General features: G+C 41.6%; 2 protein-coding genes across 3 annotated transcripts in view; one reads left to right on the top strand and one right to left on the bottom strand.

Annotated features, from left to right (window-relative positions):
• Positions 1-23766, bottom strand: part of itpr2 (inositol 1,4,5-trisphosphate receptor, type 2) — a 70972-nt gene that overhangs the window by 27908 nt on the left and 19298 nt on the right. The window contains exons 22-40 of the mRNA XM_041996252.1: positions 23411-23598; positions 23183-23306; positions 23026-23083; positions 22773-22938; positions 22288-22455; positions 21549-21635; positions 21309-21434; positions 21047-21169; positions 20700-20900; positions 20093-20344; positions 19869-19994; positions 19559-19687; positions 19222-19342; positions 18808-18989; positions 18532-18674; positions 17646-17754; positions 2061-2181; positions 712-896; positions 443-623 (exon numbers count right to left, since the gene is read on the bottom strand). Coding sequence (XP_041852186.1) covers positions 443-623; positions 712-896; positions 2061-2181; positions 17646-17754; positions 18532-18674; positions 18808-18989; positions 19222-19342; positions 19559-19687; positions 19869-19994; positions 20093-20344; positions 20700-20900; positions 21047-21169; positions 21309-21434; positions 21549-21635; positions 22288-22455; positions 22773-22938; positions 23026-23083; positions 23183-23306; positions 23411-23598 — 2790 coding nt within the window. The remainder of the gene's footprint in view (positions 1-442; positions 624-711; positions 897-2060; positions 2182-17645; positions 17755-18531; positions 18675-18807; positions 18990-19221; positions 19343-19558; positions 19688-19868; positions 19995-20092; positions 20345-20699; positions 20901-21046; positions 21170-21308; positions 21435-21548; positions 21636-22287; positions 22456-22772; positions 22939-23025; positions 23084-23182; positions 23307-23410; positions 23599-23766) is intronic.
• On the top strand, positions 5254-8473 carry LOC121647095 (E3 SUMO-protein ligase ZBED1-like). Of its 2 annotated transcripts, XM_041996254.1 has the most exons (5): positions 5254-5993; positions 6103-6424; positions 6726-6878; positions 7299-7551; positions 7630-8473. In XM_041996254.1, exons 2-5 carry the CDS (start codon positions 6192-6194, stop codon positions 8020-8022), a joined length of 1032 nt encoding a protein of 343 aa, XP_041852188.1. In that variant the 5' UTR covers positions 5254-5993; positions 6103-6191; the 3' UTR covers positions 8023-8473. The 2 variants fall into 2 exon arrangements, with proteins under 2 accessions (XP_041852188.1, XP_041852187.1); XM_041996253.1 differs by having other exon boundaries at positions 5254-6424.

Here is a 23766-nt window from a genome sequence, read left to right as displayed (position 1 = left end):
TACTTTGACGAGTGGGCCACCACTCAGTGCGGGTGTGTAGCATGAAACCACCCAATCTTGATACAATAGGCTTTTGATAAGCTTGTGATGTGGGTCGTCACATGGCTTCTGACATGTGACTGCAGGAACTGGGAACAACAGTCTGTCAGCACAGCAACAAAGATCACTCTGGATTTTAAACTTGAGGTTAAGCCGAACTTCAGGTCCTCACATTACTTTTGTGACGTTTTACTAACTCCAGCTATAATGACTCAAAATGTTACTTATCTTAGCGCCTCTGATGTTTTTACAGACTTGATTCAGTTAAATTTACTTAATTTTACTCTTAGCGGCGTTTGACATTTTTTCTGTAAAACATTTGCTGTCTGTGGCATTCACAGTCGGTTAGTTCATAATAAAATAAAGTACAGAAGGGTTTGAATGCATCATTACTCATCTTCACCTTTCTTAAACTTGGTGCCACTCATATCCCCATCATCATCCCTTTTTCTGCAGCTGAGTTCGAACATGTTGACGGACACAGTGGCTCGAATCTCTTGTTGGGCCAAACGCATGCGGTCATAGAAAACCTTGAAGAACTTCTCAGACTTCTTCTGTTTGTACAGTTGGCTGTAGAATGAATTCTGGTGGGACGGCACAGTGGATGATGAGGAAAAACTTCAAAAGCATGAGAGAGAAAAAAAAATTCATTTGATCGTCTGTGGAGCCCACCTGTATCTGTGTGTTTCCACCTTGCAGAAGGGCAATTCCCAACAGGATGCTCTCTTCAAACACCCGGTCATTCTTGGTGTTGACGATGAGGTCGATTACCAGCTCTGATGCCCCAACATTGTCCAGGAGACACTGGATCTCCATCATGCTGGTGCCTGACTTGTCAGAGTCCAGCACGGCAGAACCTCAATGACAGATAAGATATAAGGATTCTAAACAATCACACCAAAACAGACTGTAGCAAGATTAGATATTATATTTATGCTGTGCAGCCTTAGGAGCACCAAGCAAAAGTTTGGGCACCCTACAAACTTAAGCTTTCATATCTTAATTAGCTTGTTTGGGCTATGGCTAACAGACATATACAAAACGTCCAGTATGATTTAGAAAACTAGAGTTGTGGAGGACTTTTCTCTGCAGTCACATCTTCACATATATGAATGAAAAGCCAGAGGAAAACATTCCCTACATCCTTAACTCAGCATTCAACATCAGAGGTTTGTATAAAAACATAAAATAACATACATTTAGAAAACAACTTTTGTGGGCTGATGAAATTAAATCAGAACATTTTGGCACTAGTGAGAAAAGGATTCAGCATTTTATGAGAATGCCACCTCTAACTGTTAGGCACGGAGGTGGACTGATCATGTATTAGGCTCATGTTGCAGGCTTGGGGAACAACTAGATGAAATAGTGGATTCAAGTAAATTATGTAGACAAACTTTACACTGTGAACATGACAATATACATTCTACATCATTATGGACCATGCTAAGGGTTTCTCTGTGGTGAAATAAAAACTCTCTGGATAGACAAAAAAAGAAAAAAAAAAAAACTGTCTTTGCAAGACCAAAAGCCTTTTGCAGGGATTAGTAAGAAAAACTCCCATGCAAGAACTGAGAAACACTCCACTGTAACAAAATATGCTTATGAACTCTAATTCTTGTCAAAGGACGATATTACAAAGGGCTGAAGATGCAGGATGCAACCTTAATTTTTTCTTCGGGGCCTTGTAATTTTGTCATTTCAAAATTACAAAAGCCATCTTATTCAGAATAGCAAAGATGTATATCAACTTTAATTTAACAGCTTTTTGTAAAGTCATAACATTTTTGTTTGGTTATCTATTCAAAGAGTATGATATTTGGAAGAAGGACGCCCAAACATTTGCATGGCTCTGTATGTGCATTTCTACGATATGCGGTGTTTTAGGATTAAAAATCTGCCAGCGATTTCCAAACAACATGTCTACTTGGAAGCAGACTGCTGTCATGTTAACTACTTTTGCTTCCCCTGCAGTGAGCAGGTATTGCAGTGTCTACTGAGTTTATTGAGGTTCTCAGTACCTCCAGATGACGGCTTGACAAAGCTGCCAGATGAGCTGTTTCCACTCCCAAGCTCTGACTTGGAAAGCAGCTTTTGATTTCCAAAGTAGCGTGTGAGAAGAATCTTTCTTAACTCATTTCCCTATGGAGACAGAAAACATAATATTAAATCCATATAACAGTCTGACAGAGTTCCAGCTTTGAAGCAGAAAATTCACACACATTTTGAGAGAGTAGCTGTTATATGAGTCATGAGAGTAAAGACGATTTCAAAAATTAAGGTTAACTCAACAAAAGAGAGGATCTGAGGTTAGTTGTATTCCCTTGCATGGAATCTAGCCAATCATTGCTGAGAGAACATTTCATTTAATCTAATAGGAATCATCACCATCCGTCTGTGATACATTTCTGTCTTGATGGAAATTATGGCTTAGAGGGTGACAAAATGCTCTTATCAAAGAAGCTTCAGAAAGTGTGACAGTAACGGTGCTGTCCAATATCTTGGTCTAACTGATCATCTGATGTTTAGAGAAATGGCATCATAAACGTTAAGAGGCTACTTTAAGGAACAGTTCTGAAATCCCCTCTGTAGAAGTTTTCCTTTCTTTAATTTGAATGAAAAACCTTGAAAGCTTATGATTTTATCTTAACGCTTCATGTACACACAGGCCTAAATGCAGAAGGCTACACAGATGGATGATTGCCATGAATGCAGGAAACAGATAAACAATACAGAAGTAACATGTTTATCCTAGGGAGACATTTATCTTCTTTCTATCAGAAATAAACATCTCTCTGCGTCTCCTGTGACATTTGGCACAGATGAGTAGAAACGAGCTGGAAAAGAATCATGGAGATAATCTCACCTTTGTGGTTGTGTAATCAGAGAGCTCGTGATTGGCAGGTGGTGACTGGCGTTGTGTTTTTCACCATCTATCATTATTGTACAAGGATGCGAAGACTTAAAAGCTGGTCAGCATCTGTTTCTATGGTAACATAACTCAAATAGGCTTGTTTTGATGGCACCTCTCCACTATTATTGATCAACAAACTGGATGGACACATGAGAAGAAAGATAAACTGACTGATGGAGGACTCAAACAAAATCATGAAGATGGAGCCACCTATGGTTTCCATGGAAACATGTTAGTGATAGATGGTGGCTATCAGAAGATGATCAAACTGAATGACAGGGGTTTTTTTAAGCCCCAGTTTGTGATGTTGTAAAGCAATTCAGATCTGTAAGAATTGATCGGCTTAGTTCTTTAAATTTGTATTCTTGAAAAACAAGTTAATAGAAAATTAACCATTTAATTTGTAATTGAAATTAATTTTTAAAAGGAATGTCAGAAAAATAAACTGACAAAATAAACTTATACACTGACAAATTTTTTTCATCAAAGTCTATTATTTGGCAGCTTGTGCAGCTAATGCACCAGCAATTCAGGCAGCAATTATTTGGCCTCTTTGCCCCTTTGCATGGTCCCTTAATCAAAGTTTTACACTTTTAGAAAAGCTCCCACATTCTACGAATTAGAATTTATGCTCATTTGTGTAGCTGCTTTGTAACTGTAGCTTACAAGACTTCCTCCTTACAGCAAATACCAAGAAGCAAAACCGTAATAAGTCTCAGCTAAAGTATATCCTGAACTGATATATTTTCAATGGAAAACCAAACTTTTCCCCGAAGTACTTTGACAGTAAATGATGTACCCCTGTGTCCAGCCATTAAAGGCAAACCTGGTACGGTTCAGCTAAAAATCCTCAAACTAAGTGCAACGAAGATAGGAGATGTGGAGGAGCACGTTTAGCTGATGCTCCCTGTGTCAGTAAACACTCCATCTCATCTGCAGTCAGCAGAGACACTTGTCTGCTTGCACTGTCTGGCTGTGCTACCGCACAAACACACGTATATACACACACAATCACACTTTTTGAACTGAAGGTGATGATCCATTGAGCCATATTCTCTCATTTCTACATAGCACTAGAGACACACTCAATTCAACTACAAACTCTGAGCTACATTCAATAAAGCAGCAGATCCCAGAAACATCTCTGTGACTGATTGTGGACTGAATGATGTTTGACTTAACATTTCCCCTTTTCTGACAAGATGGGTTAGTTTTCGTACTCTGAAGAAGTGACAAAAAGAAAGGGTTGGGGTGACAGATTTTTTCCCTAGTTTGCCTCCCCTCTGGGCGATGCAGTATGCTGGCTATGACTGCAGAGAGAGAGAGGAGAGTGAAAGCAGGATGGCTGTAGAAGAAAGCCAGCCCAGCCTGACTCATCTGCTTGCTGCTGCATTGACGAGAAAAACTCCAGTCAGGTGATGTAAGAGCCACAAGAAAGAAAGATAAAAACAGACAAAGAACTGACAGAAGTACGAGGAAGGAGAGGGGGTGAAAAAAGGAACAAACAAATTCTAGCAAGGAGCAGACTGTCATATTTTAAAATGTGCACCGGCACGCCACACTGCGGTTCTGGTATCCAAGCTGGGGATGAGCTGCCGATCCCAGCCACTGGCATCTTTACACCCCCTCATCTCCCCTCCCTCCTCCAGGCCTCTCACAGTTCTGCTGTTTGCAAATCTCTCTGACTCCGGAGAAAAGGATGGACAAAAAGACAAAGACATTGTGCACCCTGCGCTTCTTTTTGTGGTCTGAAAACTCGTGCAGGTGGCAGAGGGCAGCACTGGACTCAGTTCAAATAAGGTTGGCAGGGAGTTACAAAAGAAGACAATGTTCTCCAAACAAGTTCAAGATTGGAGGGAGTGGAAACAAGGCAGAAGACTCTGGGTTTGTTTTGGGATTAGGGTTATTGTGATACAGCAGTTTCCAGGCCATTTGAGTATAATAACTTTCATTTGCAGCTTCTTCAAGACGCAGTTTCAAAGTTTGCCTCTACCTTCTGTTAGTGGAATCATTAATAGATGATGCTAAAACCCTAAGTGAAATTCAATCAGACTGTAAACAGCACAAAAGCACAAGTCGTGTGATATCTAAGGTGACCTTGAAACTAGAGAGAAAATTAAAAGCCAAAAGATGGAGGAGTCTAATATAATATATTTCCAATACATGTTTTGCAAAGTCTCCTCACCACCCCCCCCCCCCCCCCCCCCAAAAAAAAGAAAAGAAAAAGAAAGAAAGCACATCAAAATACATTATACTGCCGTTTCACACATAGTTGATACATAGATACATAAAGTAGGGCTGTCATTTTAACGCGTTAATTAGATCAATTAATTAGAGCGTAAAATAACGCGTTATAAATTTTAACGCACGATTAATTATGCAATTCGAACATTTTAGAGTTGGCCACTTTGACCCCCGAACATGCGACTGGTTACGTCACTTCATGCGCCGTTAGTAGAGGCTAGTCCATACAACAAACAGAGCGGGCTGAGGTGAGCACAGAGAAATGGAGAAGAGTGCAGGTGATGCGAGCCAATCTTTGCTGGGGCCATTGAACGGCAAGTTTATTTACAAGAAGAACGCAGATGGGACAGTCAACAAAAACACGGTTATTTGTAGCTTATGTAGAAAAGAATTTGCTTTTCATCGAAGCTGCTCTAGCCTGACTTATCATTTAAACGCTAAACATGTTTGGGCAGGTTCCAGCGCTAACGTTGCGACTGCTAGTACTTCTAGCGCTCTTCGCCAACCCAAACTTACAGACTATGGTAAACGACTAAGCAAAGGCACCACAGATAAACTGACAAACTCGATCGCTAAGTGGATAGCAGGTGATTGCAGGCCAATTTCAATCGTGGAAGATGAGGGGCTAAATGAGGCGTTTCAGATAGCGTCGTCGGATGCAACATTCAGGTTACCTTCGAGAGGTACGGTAATGAAAAAAATCCATCAGTTGTATAGTGATGAAAGGAAAGCAAAAGAAGAACTGTTGGCAGGTTCAAGCAACCATGTGTCCTTAACAGGAGATCACTGGACGTCGGTGAGCAACCATAATTATTTGGGGGTCACAGCACATCTAATCGATAGTGAGTGGAAGCTTAAATCTTTTGCATTAACTGTGTGCAAAACAACGACCCGCCATTATGCAGATGCGTGTGCCGAGCAGTTTGAAGCTGTGATAAAGGACTGGAAAATAGAAAGCAAAGTGTCAACCATCGGGACTGATAGCGCAAGAACCATGGTCGCGGCAGCACGCCGGATGCCTTACGAGCATATTCCATGTGCAGCTCATATGCTCCAAAGAACCATTACAATTTGCCTTGAGGACAGCAGCTTTGACACCGCCCTGGCAAAGTGCCGCAAAATAGTCGGACACTTCAAGCACAGCCCTGCCAGCACAGAAGAACTGCACCAGCAGCAGGCAGCCCTCGGACAAGCCAGAGAGCCATTGATTCAAGACGTATCCACAAGGTGAGACTGTCCACTACTATCTATAGTTTTTTGCTCCTAAAGTGTGTGTGTGTGTCAATAAATCGATCACTTTAATTTTTGTAAAACCCAATATTGCAACAAACATTGTCTCAAAGGGGCTGAAAAAATAAAAATAACAGTAACATCTATAAAAAATATAAATAACGTAAACAATAAAAATACCAATAACAACAGTAACAATGTGTGTGTGTGTGTGTGCTTTAACTATTGTACAATGTGTTTCTCAAAAGCTAAAGCCCCTTGTGGGACTAATGCAGTTTTTGTTTCATTTTATTATAAGATGGAATTCAACCCTCTTAATGGTCTCACGGTACCTACGGAACCAGGAGGCTGTGAACACCACTTTGGCTCAACAGAAGCACAACCTGGCCACACTGACCAACCTAGAGTGTGTCAAACTACAGAAGCTGGAGGATGTTCTTGAACCCTGCAGGTATGTCCCTTTTTGTCGCTCTCTCTCACATATACACATCCTTTCGCACACCTCACCTCTCATTCTCTCTTCCACCTGTTATACACTCAGCTCTGCCTCTGTGTCATACAACTCTCTCTCTTTCTCACTCTTGCACACAATTCTTCTCTCTCCTTTAATTTTCTCTTCTGCTCCTTCCTACATCTTTCTCTATCTTCACTCACAAACCTCATATCTCCCATCCTTCTCATACTCTCTACTCATTTACACACAAATACACAAACAGACCTCACCTCTCTCTGCACTTTTCATACACTCATATCCCCCTCCCTCCCATACACCTTTTACTCACACTTTAGCTCACACATACACATGCACACACACCCACAATACCACTAATGGATATGAGTTCATTATTGCCCTGTATTTGTTCTACTGCAGGTATGTGACGGAGCTCCTGGGAGGGGAGTCTTATGTGTCATGCTCTGTGGTGCTCCCCGCACTCTGCCATCTTAAACGTGTTATGGAGCCCACTGATGAGGATCAAGGCTACATGATGAAGTTCAAGACCACCTTTTTGAAGGACTTAGACACACGCAAGGCCAACATCAACAACAGATGGCTGAAGATGGCAACTGCCCTTGACCCGCGATTCAAGGACTTGAAGAGCATACCCAAGGATGAGAGAGACGAGGTATGTGGGTGACTGAGACGTTCAGTGTTTTGGAAGTTTAAAAAGTGTCAAGCAAAAGCTAACTTTCCATCTTTTAAGGTGTGGACCTGGCTTGGAGAGATGCTAGCAGAAGCAGGACCTGCTCCTGCTCAACCCACAGAGGACGAGCCAGCAGCCAAGAAGAGCCTGCTCCTGCTATGTTCTTCAGACTCTGACTCGGACAAGGAGGAGCCGAGGCTGCTAGCCCGTTACAAAGCTGAGCCTTGCATTGGAATGCGTGAGTGTCCACTGGAGTGGTGGGCAGCTCACACTAGTGCCTATGGACAGCTGTCTTCTATTGCTCGCAAATACCTGGCTACTCCTGCGACCTCTGTGCCATGCGAGAGACTCTTTTCTCTTGCAGGTAACATCATACAAAAGAAGAGAGCAGCCTTACACTCAGACAATGTAAACAAGCTTGTTTGTCTGAGCAACTGGCTCAAGGAGACTTAGATTCTGTAACTTAAGCAAAGAGGGAAGGTTGATTTGAGGACCTGTAATTGTGGCCCTACTTTCTGTAGTGGGTTTCTGGGTTTGTTATGCCCCACATGATTTTTTTTTTATTTTTTTTTATCTAGAAACAGTGTCATGTCCTCCTAACAAGTAATGCCTCTTGACTTCACGTTCTTGATGTTAAACATTTCAAGGTATGTTATCCTTGTTTTGCTGTTGTTTATTTTATTGAGCACCTGGTTAAGTGCCTAGTGTTATTTATTGTTTTATTAACTTTATTTGCACTGCATTTTTGAATAATGCACCCGTTTTATAGGTTTGCTAGACATTTTTTTTAATTTTATTTATTTATAAAAAACACTGAAAGTGTAATTTGCTTTATGAAGCTTGGTATATATTTTGGGCAAGATGCCCTTTTCAGATGTCAGCAATAAAAGAAATGTGTATTTCATATGCTCTTTTCTTATTTGATTAGTCATTCACTATACTGCAAGTGTTCTAGAATTCAAACTCTTTATTTGGGGGCCGTCAGCAGATATGAGATTAAAATGCGATTAATTAGATTAATTAATTAGAAATCCTGTAATTAATTAGATTAATTTTTTTAATCGTCTGACAGCACTAACATAAAGCCAAAGAGGAAATACCGCAACGTGGAGAGATAAAAGCCAGTTTATGACTACAACCTCTTTTTCAAGAAGGGACTGTTGCACCTTCATTCCACCTAGTTGTCCTGTGTAAAGTTGAAATGAGGAGCAAAGCTGTTGCGCCACACTAGACAGAGACCGTGTTGTGTTACACGCCACATGCCTCTGACTCTGCAGCACAGGCACACTTTCTGAACAAGGGGTCTATAGTGTGAATCCTGTATAAAAGGCATTACCGCTGATTACACTGAGGATCATGTTTTCTGTATTGTTCCAGAAATGTGCTGAATTAATATAAAAAAATATTATTAAAAATTCTGGCAATATTCCATGTACAAGATTTTTTTAAAAAATGAAAGCTTTTTTTTCTCTTTTTTGTTTAGAATTACATGCTAATATTGCTAATTACAAGGTGAACTTTAGCTTAGGCACTATGCAATAGTTGTTCATCGTATTACTTAATTTCCTTAGGTACCATATGAATTGGTAATGTGATAGCCTGCCATATTGTACACAGGCCAAAAGTTAACAAATAGTATGTGCATCTGATAAAACCCTGCAAGAGAAACAAGCATCACGAGTAGCAATTTTACAACATGTTCAAGCAGCAGTTACACAGCACATGAAATGATTTTACCCAACAAACAAGCGCATCAGCAAAACAAATTAAGCCCACATGTGAAAGCAATTGGTGTATTCAGGGAAATACAAGACCAGCAGCGTAAACAAGTACTGAGTAAAAGGTTAACCTGTGGGTTCACTGTGGAAGCGTTATTCACTAACATTGTTAAGCACTGATTGTGTTTATTAGGAAGATATAATATTGACAATAAGCTGGCTCACAAACAGCATCTGTTTTTTGTGCCCTCGCTGGAACTTGGGCATTTATACAAAGTGAAATTATCTATGGAAATAAGAAATTAACATTTTCTAAAGATTTGGGCTTTGGGATTTTTTTAAAGACATGTTAACACCTTGGTTTTGTGATTGGACATGTTGGTCAGTCTACCACTGGTCAACAATTTGAATCCAACTTATAATACAAAACTAAAATAATTGCTGTCTAAAACTGAGTTATTTGCATAACCCTGGTTCTCTGAGTAATATGAGCGAGATGTCTCACTATGGGATGCATGCCTCTGCAGTACTAATGTCATTACGCCAATCCTGATTGGCTGGTAAACGTGTCCATCTGCGTCAGGTAGTGGCACCTACCTTAAATACCTCATGCAGACGGCACCATCTCATTCAAGATAAGCACCTCTTTTCACTCACCCAAGCAAGAAGGCTTGTCTGGTGAGCCATTTTGCCCATATTATCCAGAGAACTGGGGTTTTGCAAAAAACCCAAAGTTCTCTTTCATAATATTCTGCTCGACGTCTTACTATGGGACGTGGTAGCTCCCGAATTGCCAGACAAGCTTATCTAGCGTCCACCAAAATACAGGGAAATGAACTCCGCTACAATCAGAATAGCAAAACTGTGAATGCCATGCATGGACCGGAGACGTCCATCATATACAAACAGACAAAATTGAGAGGCGAGGACCAACTCGGTGCAGCACAGATGTGCTGAACAGAAATCATCCTGAAGTCCCAGGATGCGGCCATGCCCCGAGTCAAATGTCCCGCAAGCCCTCAGGAAGCTGCAAGCCTTGACTCGTGTAGGCCAAAGCAAATGCCTCCACCACCAAGTGTGATAAGCGCTGCTTCATGACAGGTTATCCCTGAGGAGGACTAGGCGAGGAGACTAACTGATCGCCTTCCCCGAGACCCTTAGTCCTATCCATGTAAGTGCGCACTGCACGAACTGGACATAACGCATGTGACAACGGTATCCCTGGCAGCAAAAGCTACAAAGGTCAATAGGAGAACATGAGCCCACCACCTTAGGCACAAAGGTTGTGTTTGGCCTCAAAATCAACATTTCATTTCCTGGGAAAGGCTGAGCGCATGATGGATGCACCAAAAGCACATGGATGTCAATAACCCATTTAGCCGAAGTCAGAGCCAGTAACAACACTGTCTTAAGAGAAACGTGTTTCAAGCCTGCCCGCTCCAGTCCCGACCGTAACAGGCTCAAATCTGTTCTAAAATCTCCAATTACAAAGTTCATTCACTGTTTACTGACGCCCACTGGACAACAGATCCGCGTCCATATTCAGGGATCCCGGGACATGCGTTGCCCTCAAGGAGAGGAGATGATCGCTGCTCCAGATAATCAATTTATGCCCTATCATGTGTAACTGACGGGAGCGCAACCCCATTGACGGCTGATCTACACCACTGTCGTCGTATTGTCCATCCTCACCAGGACACGATGGCCCATGAGGAATGGGAGGAAATGTTTCAGGTAGAGGAACACTGCCAAAAGTTCCAGAAAATGTATGTGAGACTGCTGGAGACCCACACTACACCTGCCCCTCACAAACAGGTGGAGCCGGAGAACAGACAACTACCAGCTGCACCAGTGAGATGAGGGGCTGTCAGGCTTCTTCTTCCTGGCCTGGAAGGTGGCAGCTAGCGCAGAGTGTTAGACGCTGAGACATTGATTGGTCATGACCGGTATCCCCTCCCACACTGCTGGGACATGTGTTTGCCCAAATTCCATCAAAAACTCAGCCTGGTAAGCAGGGAGAGGACAATGAGCGCCCTGTCCAAAAGCGCTGCTGCCTTATAAGCCTTCTTGGTCAGGGCCAACTGAAAATGGTACAGGCTGGGCTCCTGGAGGACACTGCCAACAGCCAGTGGGCTGCAACAAGATGGCTCCATCTGAGGTATGCAGAGTAGGCCCAGGCTCTCCATCACCTCAGAGTCAAGGGACAAAGCCCCTGGAATCGAGCTCCTGCTGCTGAAAGGGGTGGTCTTTCCATGAATGCACCATTACATACAGTAGCTCTGGGAAGACAGGGAGAAGTTGCTTCATTGCACTCTTGGGCAATTTCTTCCCTTAATAGCGGCTTCTGGTGGTCTCAGCTACAACAGCGGGCCAGGTGGTACAAACACATCAAGCATGCCTGAGCTGGGGAGAGGAGAAGCTGGTGTGCTACTCTCATCTTCATCACGAGGTAACGGAGGTCACAGGCTGTGCAACCCGACTGAGTGATAAAGATGCTGTCCTCTTCATCCTCTGAAATGAAGATGTTTTAGGGGACATCTTCATCCTCCCCATGGTCCAGATCCAAGGAATCTTCCTCTTGTGGGGGATCCATGGCTAGGTTGAGCTGGGAGCCCCAGCCGGCGTTAGCCTCTGGTACTGCCACCACAGCAGCCCCCCTCTCCTCCCCCTTTGCAATGTTGATGGACGGGTCGTGCTTAGACAGGGTAGTCTGGCAGGCCATCCATCTGTAAAGCTTCTTAAAGGTGAACACCGAACAGTGTTGACACAAGCTGGGAATGTCGATGGCCAGCTGGACTGGCGTGTTCCAGCCCAAGGCAGCTCGAGCATACCTGGTGTGGGTCTCTGCTCAATATCTTATTCCCAGAAGGACAGCGACAGGCCCCTGAGTCCCCAAACCCTCTGGGATGAGGAGTTTTATCCTCCATTCCTCACGAGCTGGTGTGCAGGCAGGGAGTCGAGGCAGTGAGCTGGTATGCTAACGCTTGATGCCTGAACCACCATGGTGGTCAAGGGTAGTGCTAATCAAACCGTGGAGGGGTGAGAAAGCACTATGGTGTGGTGCGACCAACAGAACAAAAGAGTACAAGGCTAGGTAGCACCTGGCAACCGAAGCCAAAAGATCAGTCTGTTTACCTTGACAGCTGTGGACAAAAGATATGTGAGTGAGTGAGAACAGGTTTTTGAATGAGATGGTGCCATCTGCACGAGCTATTTAAGGTAGGTGGAACTACCTGATGCAGACGGACATGTTCACCAGCCAATCAGGATTGGCATAATGAGATTAATGCGTCTGAGGGCTGCAGAGAGGCGTGTATCCCATAGTGTGACATCAAGCGGAATATTATGAAGGAGAACCAAAATTTGTGGCCATGTATTTTTCATAATGGATTCACTCAACATTTCCAGTTTTGTATAACCGTGTCAATAATGTTTGCATAGATTGCCTTAAGATTTGGTCCAGATACTCAACTGCTGGTGAGTATGAGCATCATAAAAAGTTAATGCAAGGTCAAAACAGTCTTTGAAATCAAAAAGCTGAAGTTTATGATAAAAAAAAACTTTGGGGTCTTTTCTCTTCAGGATTAGCTGCCCTTTAAGTAGTAAACACGATAAACATACTTGCTAAACAAAGGCAAGTTACCCATGTTATTATTAACACACAGACTCAACCCTCTGCTCCTGAGATTTCCAGGTCTATACAACACAAGCATGTTCTGTATTCACTAAACATGACATAGGTTAGCAATATAAAAGAAGAGCAGTTGTGTTCAAAATTTGCCTTAGAAATGTAAGACAAATGGAACATTATTTAACTTCCAATGTTGGCATTTCACTGGCTGTGCACAAGTGCAGCCTCACAAAGCAGCTATCACAGCTTTGAGCCTCATTCTTGCTTATCTGTTGTGTCAAATCGGCTCAAAGACTTTTTTGAATATTAAAGTTAAATTTTTACAGCAGAGGTGTGGCCACTGTTTTCATGTATAGGCTACTGTATCATAAGGGAAGATTCAAAACTACAATGATTAGTGGCCACAAGTGTACACTAGTGAACAGACACAATCTCTCTTTTTATTTTTCTCTTTTGTGTTATCACTAAAAATGTATATTTTGTCCCACCAGTTAAAAGTGAAACACAGAAGCAATCAGAACACAGACTGCAGTTTATATCATTCGTCCTCTTGTCAGTCATGTGCCTTCTTGAGTACAAATGGTCTCGGCAACCAGATTTGAATAACACACTATGAACTGTGTCAAAACACTGTTCGCAATGACAATTAATCGCATTCATAGTGGTCCTCAGATGCATGATGATCTGAACTCAAAGTCCTAAAGATTTTAACACAAGAACTAAATAGAAATATAGGAACATTTTTTAGGGTGATTTTTTTTGTGATCAAAACTTTGTCAATCAGTAAATGCATCATTTGATTTGATTCAGTGTAAGTTTTACATGGGTCTTGAATAAATGTTTTTATCTACAAGTAAAATGAATGAAGGGTGGATATTGGACATAATCTACTTCAATCATCTTAGATTTAACTTTAATGTTAAGTTTAAGTTTATAATGGCCAGGTTTCGCAATACTTTCAAGATAACCCATCTTCTTCATGTTTGCACACCCATTGATAAATGTTTTCAGTTAAAAAAAAAAAAAAAAGAAAAAAAACTGTACACATACACAAATCTCATGTGCCCAGTCTCGACCAGACCAGACAAACAACATGTGCTAATCCCCCCATCACCATGGAAACCAAAGCATAATGCTCCCCCTAACAGACACCTGACTGATGGATTGAGGGAAATAAGTTCAACAGGAAAGAAGGAACGCTTCCTCAGCACAAATAAAGACTGTAAAACATACTGTACATACAAAATAGATTTCCAAAGAAAGTGTTATTATTTATTATTATTATAAGTTTGCATGTGTAAACACATACAGGGTCCTTATTTAGCCAGATATCTTCTAATCCCAACTTTCTTATCCAGAATGCTCTGTGAGCCTGAATCATTTACAAGGCAAAAATTCAACAAGCTACAAATAGGCACATGTAACTCTCCATCTGTCTGACCCACTCCATCTAGAAAACCCAGACAATGTCCACTAGGACTCCCAAACCAGGGAAAAACCCTGTAGGATGAGTACACTCAGACAGACAAGTATGGCACTGCATGTCTAGGATCATGTGTGCATGTGTCCGAGTGAAGCTTTCCATCTACATGCATGCGTGTGATGCACTTAGCATCAAGAGGGTAGTAATCTGTAAATCTGCTTTGCCTTGGGCAGGCGGTGTGAAACTTGGCAAGCAAGGAAGAAAGAGACAGCGTGTGAATGACATGGATGAGTGTGAAAGAGAAGGAGGAAAACAAAAGCCCTGTGAGTGTGGTGTTTATTACATAACTGTTTAGTTTTCCCCCAGTTGTTGTAAACAAGAAAAATGTGCACATTTGACAGCAAATGATATGTACTCAAGAGCATAATATGAAATATATTCAAAAGAATCCAAAATCAGTGTCAGCTTAAAGGAAAACAGTGTTTTGTTTTCCTTATTGTCAACAAATCCCCTAAAAGGCCTAAAGCCAAATATAAACTGATCCTATTCATGGAAATGCCTGCTTAAGATTAATATTTTCTCCTCTGTAACAGACAAAAAGTATTTAAAAAAAAACACAAAAACAAGCCAGACAATTGCACTGGTTTCAATGCTCATTCATCAGAAAGAAAGAGTGTACTGTAGATGAGTTTAAGCCCCTTAAGCCTTAAGCATTTGTTCTACCTGTAAGACGTCTTCAGATTCAGTCTCACAAATACAAGGCCAAACTGAACAATCTTGGGCTGTGTGTATGAGGACAAGTGTTAGAAAATTCCTAAATACAGTCTGCTTCCCAGTCCTTATGCACAGACCAGAGTGAGACTGAAAACAGAAAAAAGAACAGACATTTTTCTAAGTAAAAAAAAAAGTTTTATATAAATGAATCAGTCATATTGATTGAACCTTCTCAGAACCTTTTTAATGGCAGCCCAAAGGAAGTTGTTGCCACAGAAATACTACATTCCTTTTAGTTATAATGTATAAGTAGTTTCTTTTGTGATTATGCCATGTTTAAATGACTTAGAAAAATAGCAGTAGTGATGTTTTGTGTCAGAAATACAGATCCAAGAAAAAGTCAGTCTTTCATGCATTGTGTTTATTGCGGTATAAACTCACTCATATCAAATATGTAACAGGTACCAACATGCCCTGCTACTTTTGAAAAAGAAACTGCATACTGTATATGTGAATGATGTAAATTTTCAGATTTGCATTATAAAGTGAGAGATGTTGTAGAAGTTACCTAGAATCACAAACAATAGCATGGAATTAAATAATGCCAACCCAATCCAATATAAAACATCTAATATACAGTAAAAAAAAAAAAATCCTTCCTCTTCTTGGACAATATCATAGCAAGTGTGCATAAAAGCATTTATACAGCAGCCCTGTTATAATGGCCAAAACAAGGGATGTGCATTAGCAAAAGACAACACATTTCTAAAGTGTGACTGCTAACGTTTTCATCACGGCTGATCGGCACTCCTGCCATGATCTGGACAAACACAGGACAGGGTCCAGGTTGGACAAGATGGGAGTGAGATAGAAAGAATAAGTTGGGTGTGCATGCAGAATACATAGACTGAGACAAAGCAGAGAGCGAGCAAAGGAGGAGGAGAGATCGGACAGAGGAGCGAGCGTACAGAGGAAGGGAGGGAAGGAGGAAGGGAGGGAGGGAGGGAGGGAGAACGTGATGGTACACGTGACGCTGGCTCAGCCACTGCAGGCTGTTACGTAAGCGCACCCCCTGCCCTGTCTCCTCATGGACTGAGCAGACTCTGCTTCTCTCCAAACCCTCACCCTGCAGACGCTGCCCACTTTTTTTCTCCTTCCACTCACATGGCTCCTCACATGGCTCTTTCTCTCTCTCTCTCTCTCCTCCACCCACTCATTGCACCCCAGGGGAGCCACCAGCTTCTGCTGCCTATGCTGTCACTCTGTCTCTCTCCTTCTGTTTTTGTCTGTCTGCCTTTCCCCCTCTCATTATTTCCATCAATTGTTGTCGTCTCCCTCTCTCTCTCTCTCTCTCTCTCGTGCGGTGAGGCTGCAGCACCACACTCAGGGCTGCAGGGAAATGACAAAGAAAGGCCACAAATACTCGCCTAAGAGCACTCATGAACACCTACACAAACTGACATTTCACATATCGTTACTGCACTGTCTGGCTTCTCGGAAAGCTGCTTTTAAAAAGTGACTATTTTTTCCACTGTGAATTTTTCAGATCTTTTGCACATCTGTTGAATCCCTTTCCTTTTGATTAGAAATAAATAAATAAAAATAACCTGACTGAAGAAGATGCAAAAGCAAAAAGGGAAAACAAAAAACCACAAAGACAGCAGTTGCCAGATACTATACTGAGAAAGATACTCTTGGCAGTATTAGTAATTCAATAACACTGACAAACTGTAAAATAATAATAATAATAATAATCATCATCCTTTATTAGTCCCACAATGGGGAAATTCTTTCTCTGCATTTAACCCATCCTAGTTGCTAGGAGCAGTGAGCTGCCAGAAGGACACTTTAAGATATTTAGCTCTGGTAGAACAAAACAGCCTTTAGTAGGAAGACACCTATGTAAATTCCTGCAAAATCAAAAGACTGCAACACATGGCTTTCACCACTTTACTTCAGGACAGAGTTAAGCAGAATAAACTGGGGTGAAAAAATGCAAAATGCTGGACAAATCTTTAGAGATGTTATTTGTTTTTGTGCACACAGATTGAAATCTTGACGGGTGCAGCACATTCTGTGCAAGTTTCATCTTGTCTCCCACAGCAGGAACAAAGTCTCCTAAAGCTTTCTAAATGGTAACCTGACTTCTTGTACTCTGGCCTTCACCTTCCACACACAAACATAAACGCTCGTAGACACTTTCTTACATCTCCAACTCTTATCACTCACTTTTCAGCCTTCTGGCCTGAGAGGAGAAACAGCAGGACACAGTCTCCGTACCCCTCTCACTGCAGTATTGATTTGTTTGTTCAGTGCTCCCCCCCACCTCCTCTTCTTTACTTCCTCCTTCCTATTCTCCTTCTCAGTGTGAGTGTGTCCTCAAGTGCCTCCCCGCCTTATGTAACATAGACAGGTCCACAGCATACTGATGAGGGGAGTCTGGGCTCTGGGCCGAAAGACCTGGGAGGAAACAAGGACTCCGCTGCACTGCTGTTGGGAGTACAGCACTGCTGGCTCAGGAAGACAGGCCCAGATCCACAGTAAAGTTTTTAAATACCGCCACATAATACTTAATAACATAAGTACTTACAGATTCCTGAAAACATTCCTTCTTGTCCAGCATCTCTCTGAGGGTCTGCAGGATCTTTATACACAGCTTTTCTTCCTTATCCATGAGCTTCTTTGTGTGTTTGATTAGTCTGACAGAGTGATAAAACAAAGGGCTGTATCATTCTTTGTCGTTTGTCCCACTAAATCAGCAACCAACAAATCAAAGCAATATTTCGTTGCCAAGATGTCAGACAGAGCAACAGAATAACAGCAACCCAGAAGGTTTGATCTTGTTTTTTTTTGTGTGCTTTTTTTAATGAAATTATTTATAAAAAAAATATATATTTTTCATTTTTGTTTATGAAATTATTTATTGGGCTGCATGGTGGTGTGGTGGTTAGCACTGCAGCCTTACAGCAAAAAGGTCGCTCGTTCAAGCCTCGGCTGGGGGAGGTTCAAACTTGGGGGGGCGGTGGCCTTTCTGTGTGGAGTTTGCATGTTCTCCCCATGTATGCGTGGGTTCTCCCCGAGTTTTCCGGCTTCCTCCCACCATCCAAAGATGTACATGTTAAGTTAACTGGTCACTCTAAATTCTCCCTAGGAGTGAGTGTGTGTGTGTGTGAATGGTTGTTTGTCTATATCTGTTTCGGCCCTGTGATGGACTTGTGACCTGTCCAGGGTGTACCCTGCCTCTCACCTGTTAAAATGCTGGGATAGGTTCCAGCTTACCCGTGACCCGTAATGGAATAAGCAGTACAGATAATGAATAAAAAATTATTTATTATTTAAGAACAATAACTTCTGCTCCCCTGAATCAGCAGTGCATCCTCATAGCTATTGAGCTTTTTAAATTGTGACATCCAGTGCTTCAAAAACGAGACATGTAATTACAGCACAGCATATGGTTGGTCTGGACGGGTTCTTACTTGGACATGAAGGCCCCACTTTCACAGCGTAATCGTGCAGCTTCTGGAAACAGCAGTTCCGGGCTGTGGAGAACATCGACCAACACAGAAAATTCTGCCTGAACCCTCGGGCTGAACTGCTCCTCAAGGCATGACACCACTCCCTGTTTATCACAAAGAAACAAAAACAAAAGACATGCCTAACATCAAAAACTTCACAAACAAGTTGGATAACCATCAATGAGGCAGTGCCTGCTAGGAGTCTCACACTGCAGAGGAGCACACTAAAAAGCACACCTGCAGTTTCTCAATGATGTTTTTGTAGTCAGGGCCACCCAGAGGCTCCTTACGAGGTCGTGATCGGGCAGAGATCCTCCAGTCTTTGGCTGCCCGCTGCACCATGTTGCTATGGACCTTGAGAGACAGAGTGTTGACCTGACTGTCCAGATCGACTGGGATGGCGATGGCACGTGCCTTAGCTGAGGAGAGGACACAGTTAAAAGTGGGTGCAGGCTTAATTTTCTGCTGGATCAACAAACAGCAGATACAGCAAAGTCTTCTAAACCTCAGCAGATCCATTAGAGTAGTCATACACATACATAATATGTAGTAAGATATCAATTTAGTTTCAGAAGATGTCACTTATCTGCATTAGTCCTTGACTTTAAACATGTCTTTATCAAGCATGGACAGCAGAGTGGCACGACTCACCTACATCAGCCAGTGTTTTGATACAGCTCTCAATATTTGCCTTCTGAGCCGAGTTGATCCAGTTGCAGTTGTAGATTCTGAAAGCTGACTGCAGCAGCTTGATGAAGACAGACTGATTTGTCTGTGGAAAGAGATAAAAAAAAGCAATAGATGCTGTTCCTTAAAAGGGTGTAAGTGCAAAGTAATGCAGAAAAGCCAGTCAGGAACACTAATATATCTGTTAGGATATATTAGGTGACAGTGCAGAAAGGAACTGTTTGCAATTAATATCTAGAATATGAAGCAGCTCAGAGTTGCAGCACATTTCACCTGCTTCTCTGAGGATGAAAAACATTACCTGCAGGTTTGAGTGGTTCACAGAGAAAGGTGAGCTAAAGAAACCCTTGACAATGGCCATCACCGTCTCTGTCACATACTTCTCCAGTGCCTGATCTGCATGGTTTCGGTCTGTGGTAGAGTTGCATACCTTGAATATGAAAAGAAAAAGCTCTCAATAAGCTGATTTTCACATCGTACCTCTATAATTTTCTCTGTGTGAGAGCATATTCAGTGCATAAGTAAGTCTTCAAGCATCTTAGCACATAGTATGCCTCACTGGGAAAGACTAAGTGGTGCATGTGTGACCTTTCAGTCTGAAAGGGCCTTACACTGGCCATGTCCACCAGGAAGTTGTCAAAGAGCCTCCAAATATGGGAGGAGGTGTAGATCTCTTTCATTTCTACCTCAGTGTCCACATAACAGTGATTCACAAAGTTCACATACGCAGTTTTCACCTGAGGGAGAAAAACATCACACATTACCCAAAATAATAGTAGTAGATAGTATAGTAATAGTATATTAAATAAAGTATTAATAAAACAAGGTGGTCTACCTCTGGTATACAGTTCACATCAGTGACGACTTTGACGATGTCATCCAGTGGTAGCAGAGAGTTGCATTTCAGCTCAGTGTAAACATTCTTTCCCTCAGTGCAGGCTGCCAGCAGCTCCACGAGTGTGTTGTGATACGCCAGAGCTCCATTCTCGTCTGTCCGCTCCCGCTCAGAGGCCATCAACTGCAGCAGGACTGTGAACGACGAGCGGTCGTTGTAGAACACCAGCACGTCCTCGCCACCGTTCACCAGCTGGACAAACAGAAAGAATATGGGAAAAAAAACAAGCTTGAGTAGAAAATAGTAATAGCTTTTAGCAAGAGTTTTTCAGCAACAGCATTATGCATAAATATCCACCTAATTACCTCCGCCAAGGCAGACAGTCTGTCTGTCTGTTAGCAACATAACTAAAAAAGTAATGAAGAGAACTTGATTCATTTTTTAGAAAATTTCCAAAACGGAACCGATTGGATTTTGAGGGTGATCTGGCTGTTGGTCCTTTAGTTTTTTTCTTTTGGTGCCTATGGCTCATTTAGCAGAAAATATTGTCATGGAAATAACACTTTTAAATCTTGAGCCTGGATGGCTTCAGAAAAATATATCTCACCTCTGTCATGACCTTGTCCTGGCATTTCTTCACATACTTCCCATCAGCTTTTACAATGGTTTGCAAAAACCTGAGGTACTGAACGTGTCTCCCATGTGTTTCAATGCAGTGAACAAAATGATGGACCACACGGTCGCTGATTTCATTACACAGCTGGTAGTTGTTCATGAAGATGTGACGCATTGTCTCAGCTTCCAGAAGCTGGTGAAAGATAGGAGTGATGACAATAGTGGAAGATGATAAGCTTTAAAAAACAAATTGAGACAAGAAAAAAAAAACTTTTGGCTGGAGCGAGTTCATGCTCTACTAGAAAGACAATAAAACACAGCATGATCACATCAACACACCCTGGGAGTGAGGAAGAGGTTCAGGTGTTTGTGTAGTAGAACTTGATTCTGACAGTTTCCCCTGCAGAAGTTCTGCAGAAACGTATGAGCCAGGGTCATGATTTCATTCATCTTCTCATCGCTCTGTGTAGGGGGGAAAAAAAAAAACTAATTAAAAGCAGAGATTAACAGAAAAGCAGAAACATATAGACATCTAAAATATTATATTACAGTTTTAATCAAACTGCAAGTCATTTAATTGACTGTTAATTATTTAACTCACCTTTTCAAAGGGGATCTGCAGCAGATCCAACACCACAGTATGGGCTCCCATGTTCTTCAGGAGCCTCTGCTGCTGTACACGACTTTTCTTACTTAGATGACACAGCTTACTGAGCCGCAGCAGGATCTAAAATAAAAATAATAATAATAATAAAAAAAAGGCACAGAAATCTTTTTTAGGCACAAAACTGAAAGAAAGAAAAAAAGTAACTGGAACAGCAAATGGAGACGTGCAGCTCACCTCTTTGACTACGCTATAGTTATTTGCCTTGTTGGTGTCAATCTGAGGTTTACCATCACTTTCCTGAACTGGACTCAGAATAACTTCCTGGCAACAGGCACAAACAAAGAAAGACAAACGCTTACCATTTACATCCAGTTAGAACAGCCCCACACTTCAACAAAATGCTACAAGCTTTGTTTCTGTTTGTAATTACCAGTTATTAACATGTGGAGAGAGGGGTTACCAAAACAACAGTAATGGTTAAACTTAATAGATTATAGGCCTGATGAACATAAATAAATAAATAAATACATACATACATACATACTAAGCTAACAAAACATCTTGATTGTAAATACTAACAAATGATGCATTAGATATAACTAAATGCAAATATCTAAAGTCTGTAAATGTGGAGTATTATCATTAAATGACTGAACAAGTTGTCAGTTTAATGTCATTGTTCATAGGAGAATGTAAAGCACTGAGATTTGCCTTGCTTAGTTTAAGCAAATCCTTTAAATAGAGTTATAAATAGTTTTTAATTTCCTTTCTGGTTCCTTCATCCTAGCTGTTGCTTACAGCCCTTCATGAGTCCAGGTAAAAGGTATTTTTATCTTCCACACTGTCACCAAGCGCTTGCCAGAAGAGATTTCGGGGTTACAAGGAGTTATACCGAGTAAAACATACTGAGCATTACATGAGCCTCGGTACTGAAGTGCTTAATGGGAAACGGCAATCTTAAATGTTAGAAAACCTCATTGTTTGGCTCTTTGCCCTGCCTGACCCCCAGGTCTTCGTTGTTGTAGACTCCATTTTTCTCCACCCACAGCTCAGACTTCTCAACAGCCAGACGGAGCTGATCCAGGTCTGCCTTGATCTGCTTGTAGCTCTCTACATCCTGCTCTGACACTAGGAGCTGGACCTGAATCACACACAAAAGGATGAAAAATAAACCAGACAGAGATATTAAAAGAACAACAGCATGTGAATAAAAATCTCTGCCAAGAAGTATGCCTGCAACACTTTGGAAAAATCAGTGCACAGTTTTAGATGGGAGCTTGTGCAGTTTTTCTATTTCGGCTGAAAATCTCTAAGCTGGATATTTTTTAATTGCTGTTGTTGGATCTTTAGAGAACTCTCTTAATCCAAACTGATTATATCAACCAGAACAAAAACTCCTTCACTCTGGAACTGCCTGAAGCCACATTCTTTCAGATGGTTTGTTGTCTGTGCGGTTACCCGTTTGAAGGCCAGCAGCACCTCAGCTCTCTGACTGAAGTGTTTGAAGATGAGCTGCAGCGATCCAGACACCAGTGGCGGGTAATCTTGCATGATGAGATGGATGAGGACCCTCAAAAATGTCCGGCCACCTTCATCATCCAGCTCCACTGCACTCAACTCAGAGCTAAAATCATACAGGTTTGCACCTATTAGGGCTGTTTGTAGAGTTTTGGAACACCTTGAATAAACAAATAAGCACATTTTCACCTACCCTCCTGCAAACATACTCTCTGCTTTGGCTGCAATCTCATCTATGTCTGGTTCAGAAGCTAAAGACAAAATGAGAAGAGTCATTAAAGTACAAATGGCTGCAACAAAAACAACATATAACATTAAAATGTCAGAATTTGCATCAAAATATCTCTCACGTGTTCCTAGAGGCATTTCAGCCAAAGAGGCAGAGCTCTCAGTTATGTTCTTCTCCCCAAACTCTTTCTTATAGATGGACAATAAGTATGTGATCCTATAATCCAACCTTACACTCAGGATAAACTGATGGGGATAAAAAAGGACATAAAATTTTTAAAATATTCAAATCCAATAAGTGAAAATGTGTAACAGAGGTGAGTACTACAGCATCAAGCAAGGGTGCTTACTTGCAGAATCTCAATTATCTTTAGCTTGGTGTCCATCACCATCACATCCTCATTGTCCAGCAGGAAATGCCCTTTCCCATAAGGCAGAGAAGGAGGAGTGTCGGGTAGGATGTGTGGCACACCTCGACTCATCACCATCTGAGTCATCATTTCTCCAACTCCATGAATCGTCCGCAGGACATTGTTACCTGAGGGAGACAATAATTTTCAAGCTTCTTACATGTGCATGTGTGTGCAAAGCTAACATGTATATCCATTTACAGCATGTCAGAGTTTAAAGATATGTCATACAAGCTAAAATAAAAAGAATAACAAATGCCCAGTGGTGAAGAAAGTTTTCCACATAAATAGAAATA

The sequence above is a fragment of the Melanotaenia boesemani genome, chromosome 10 (genome assembly GCF_017639745.1).
Source record: "Melanotaenia boesemani isolate fMelBoe1 chromosome 10, fMelBoe1.pri, whole genome shotgun sequence".
Lineage (NCBI taxonomy): Eukaryota > Metazoa > Chordata > Actinopteri > Atheriniformes > Melanotaeniidae > Melanotaenia > Melanotaenia boesemani.
This window is presented reverse-complemented; position numbering and strand designations above follow the sequence as displayed.

What these genes read in the sequence shown, in the direction of transcription:
- LOC121647095 (XM_041996253.1), top strand. Translation starts at nt 5,460, where the DNA reads ATGGAGAAGAGTGCAGGTGATGCGAGCCAATCTTTGCTGGGGCCATTG. An exon ending in GATGTTCTTGAACCCTGCAG is followed by an intron (nt 6,879 to 7,298) that starts GTATGTCCCTTT and finishes GTTCTACTGCAG; the next exon opens with GTATGTGACGGAGCTCCTGG. An exon ending in CCAAGGATGAGAGAGACGAG is followed by an intron (nt 7,552 to 7,629) that starts GTATGTGGGTGA and finishes CCATCTTTTAAG; the next exon opens with GTGTGGACCTGGCTTGGAGA.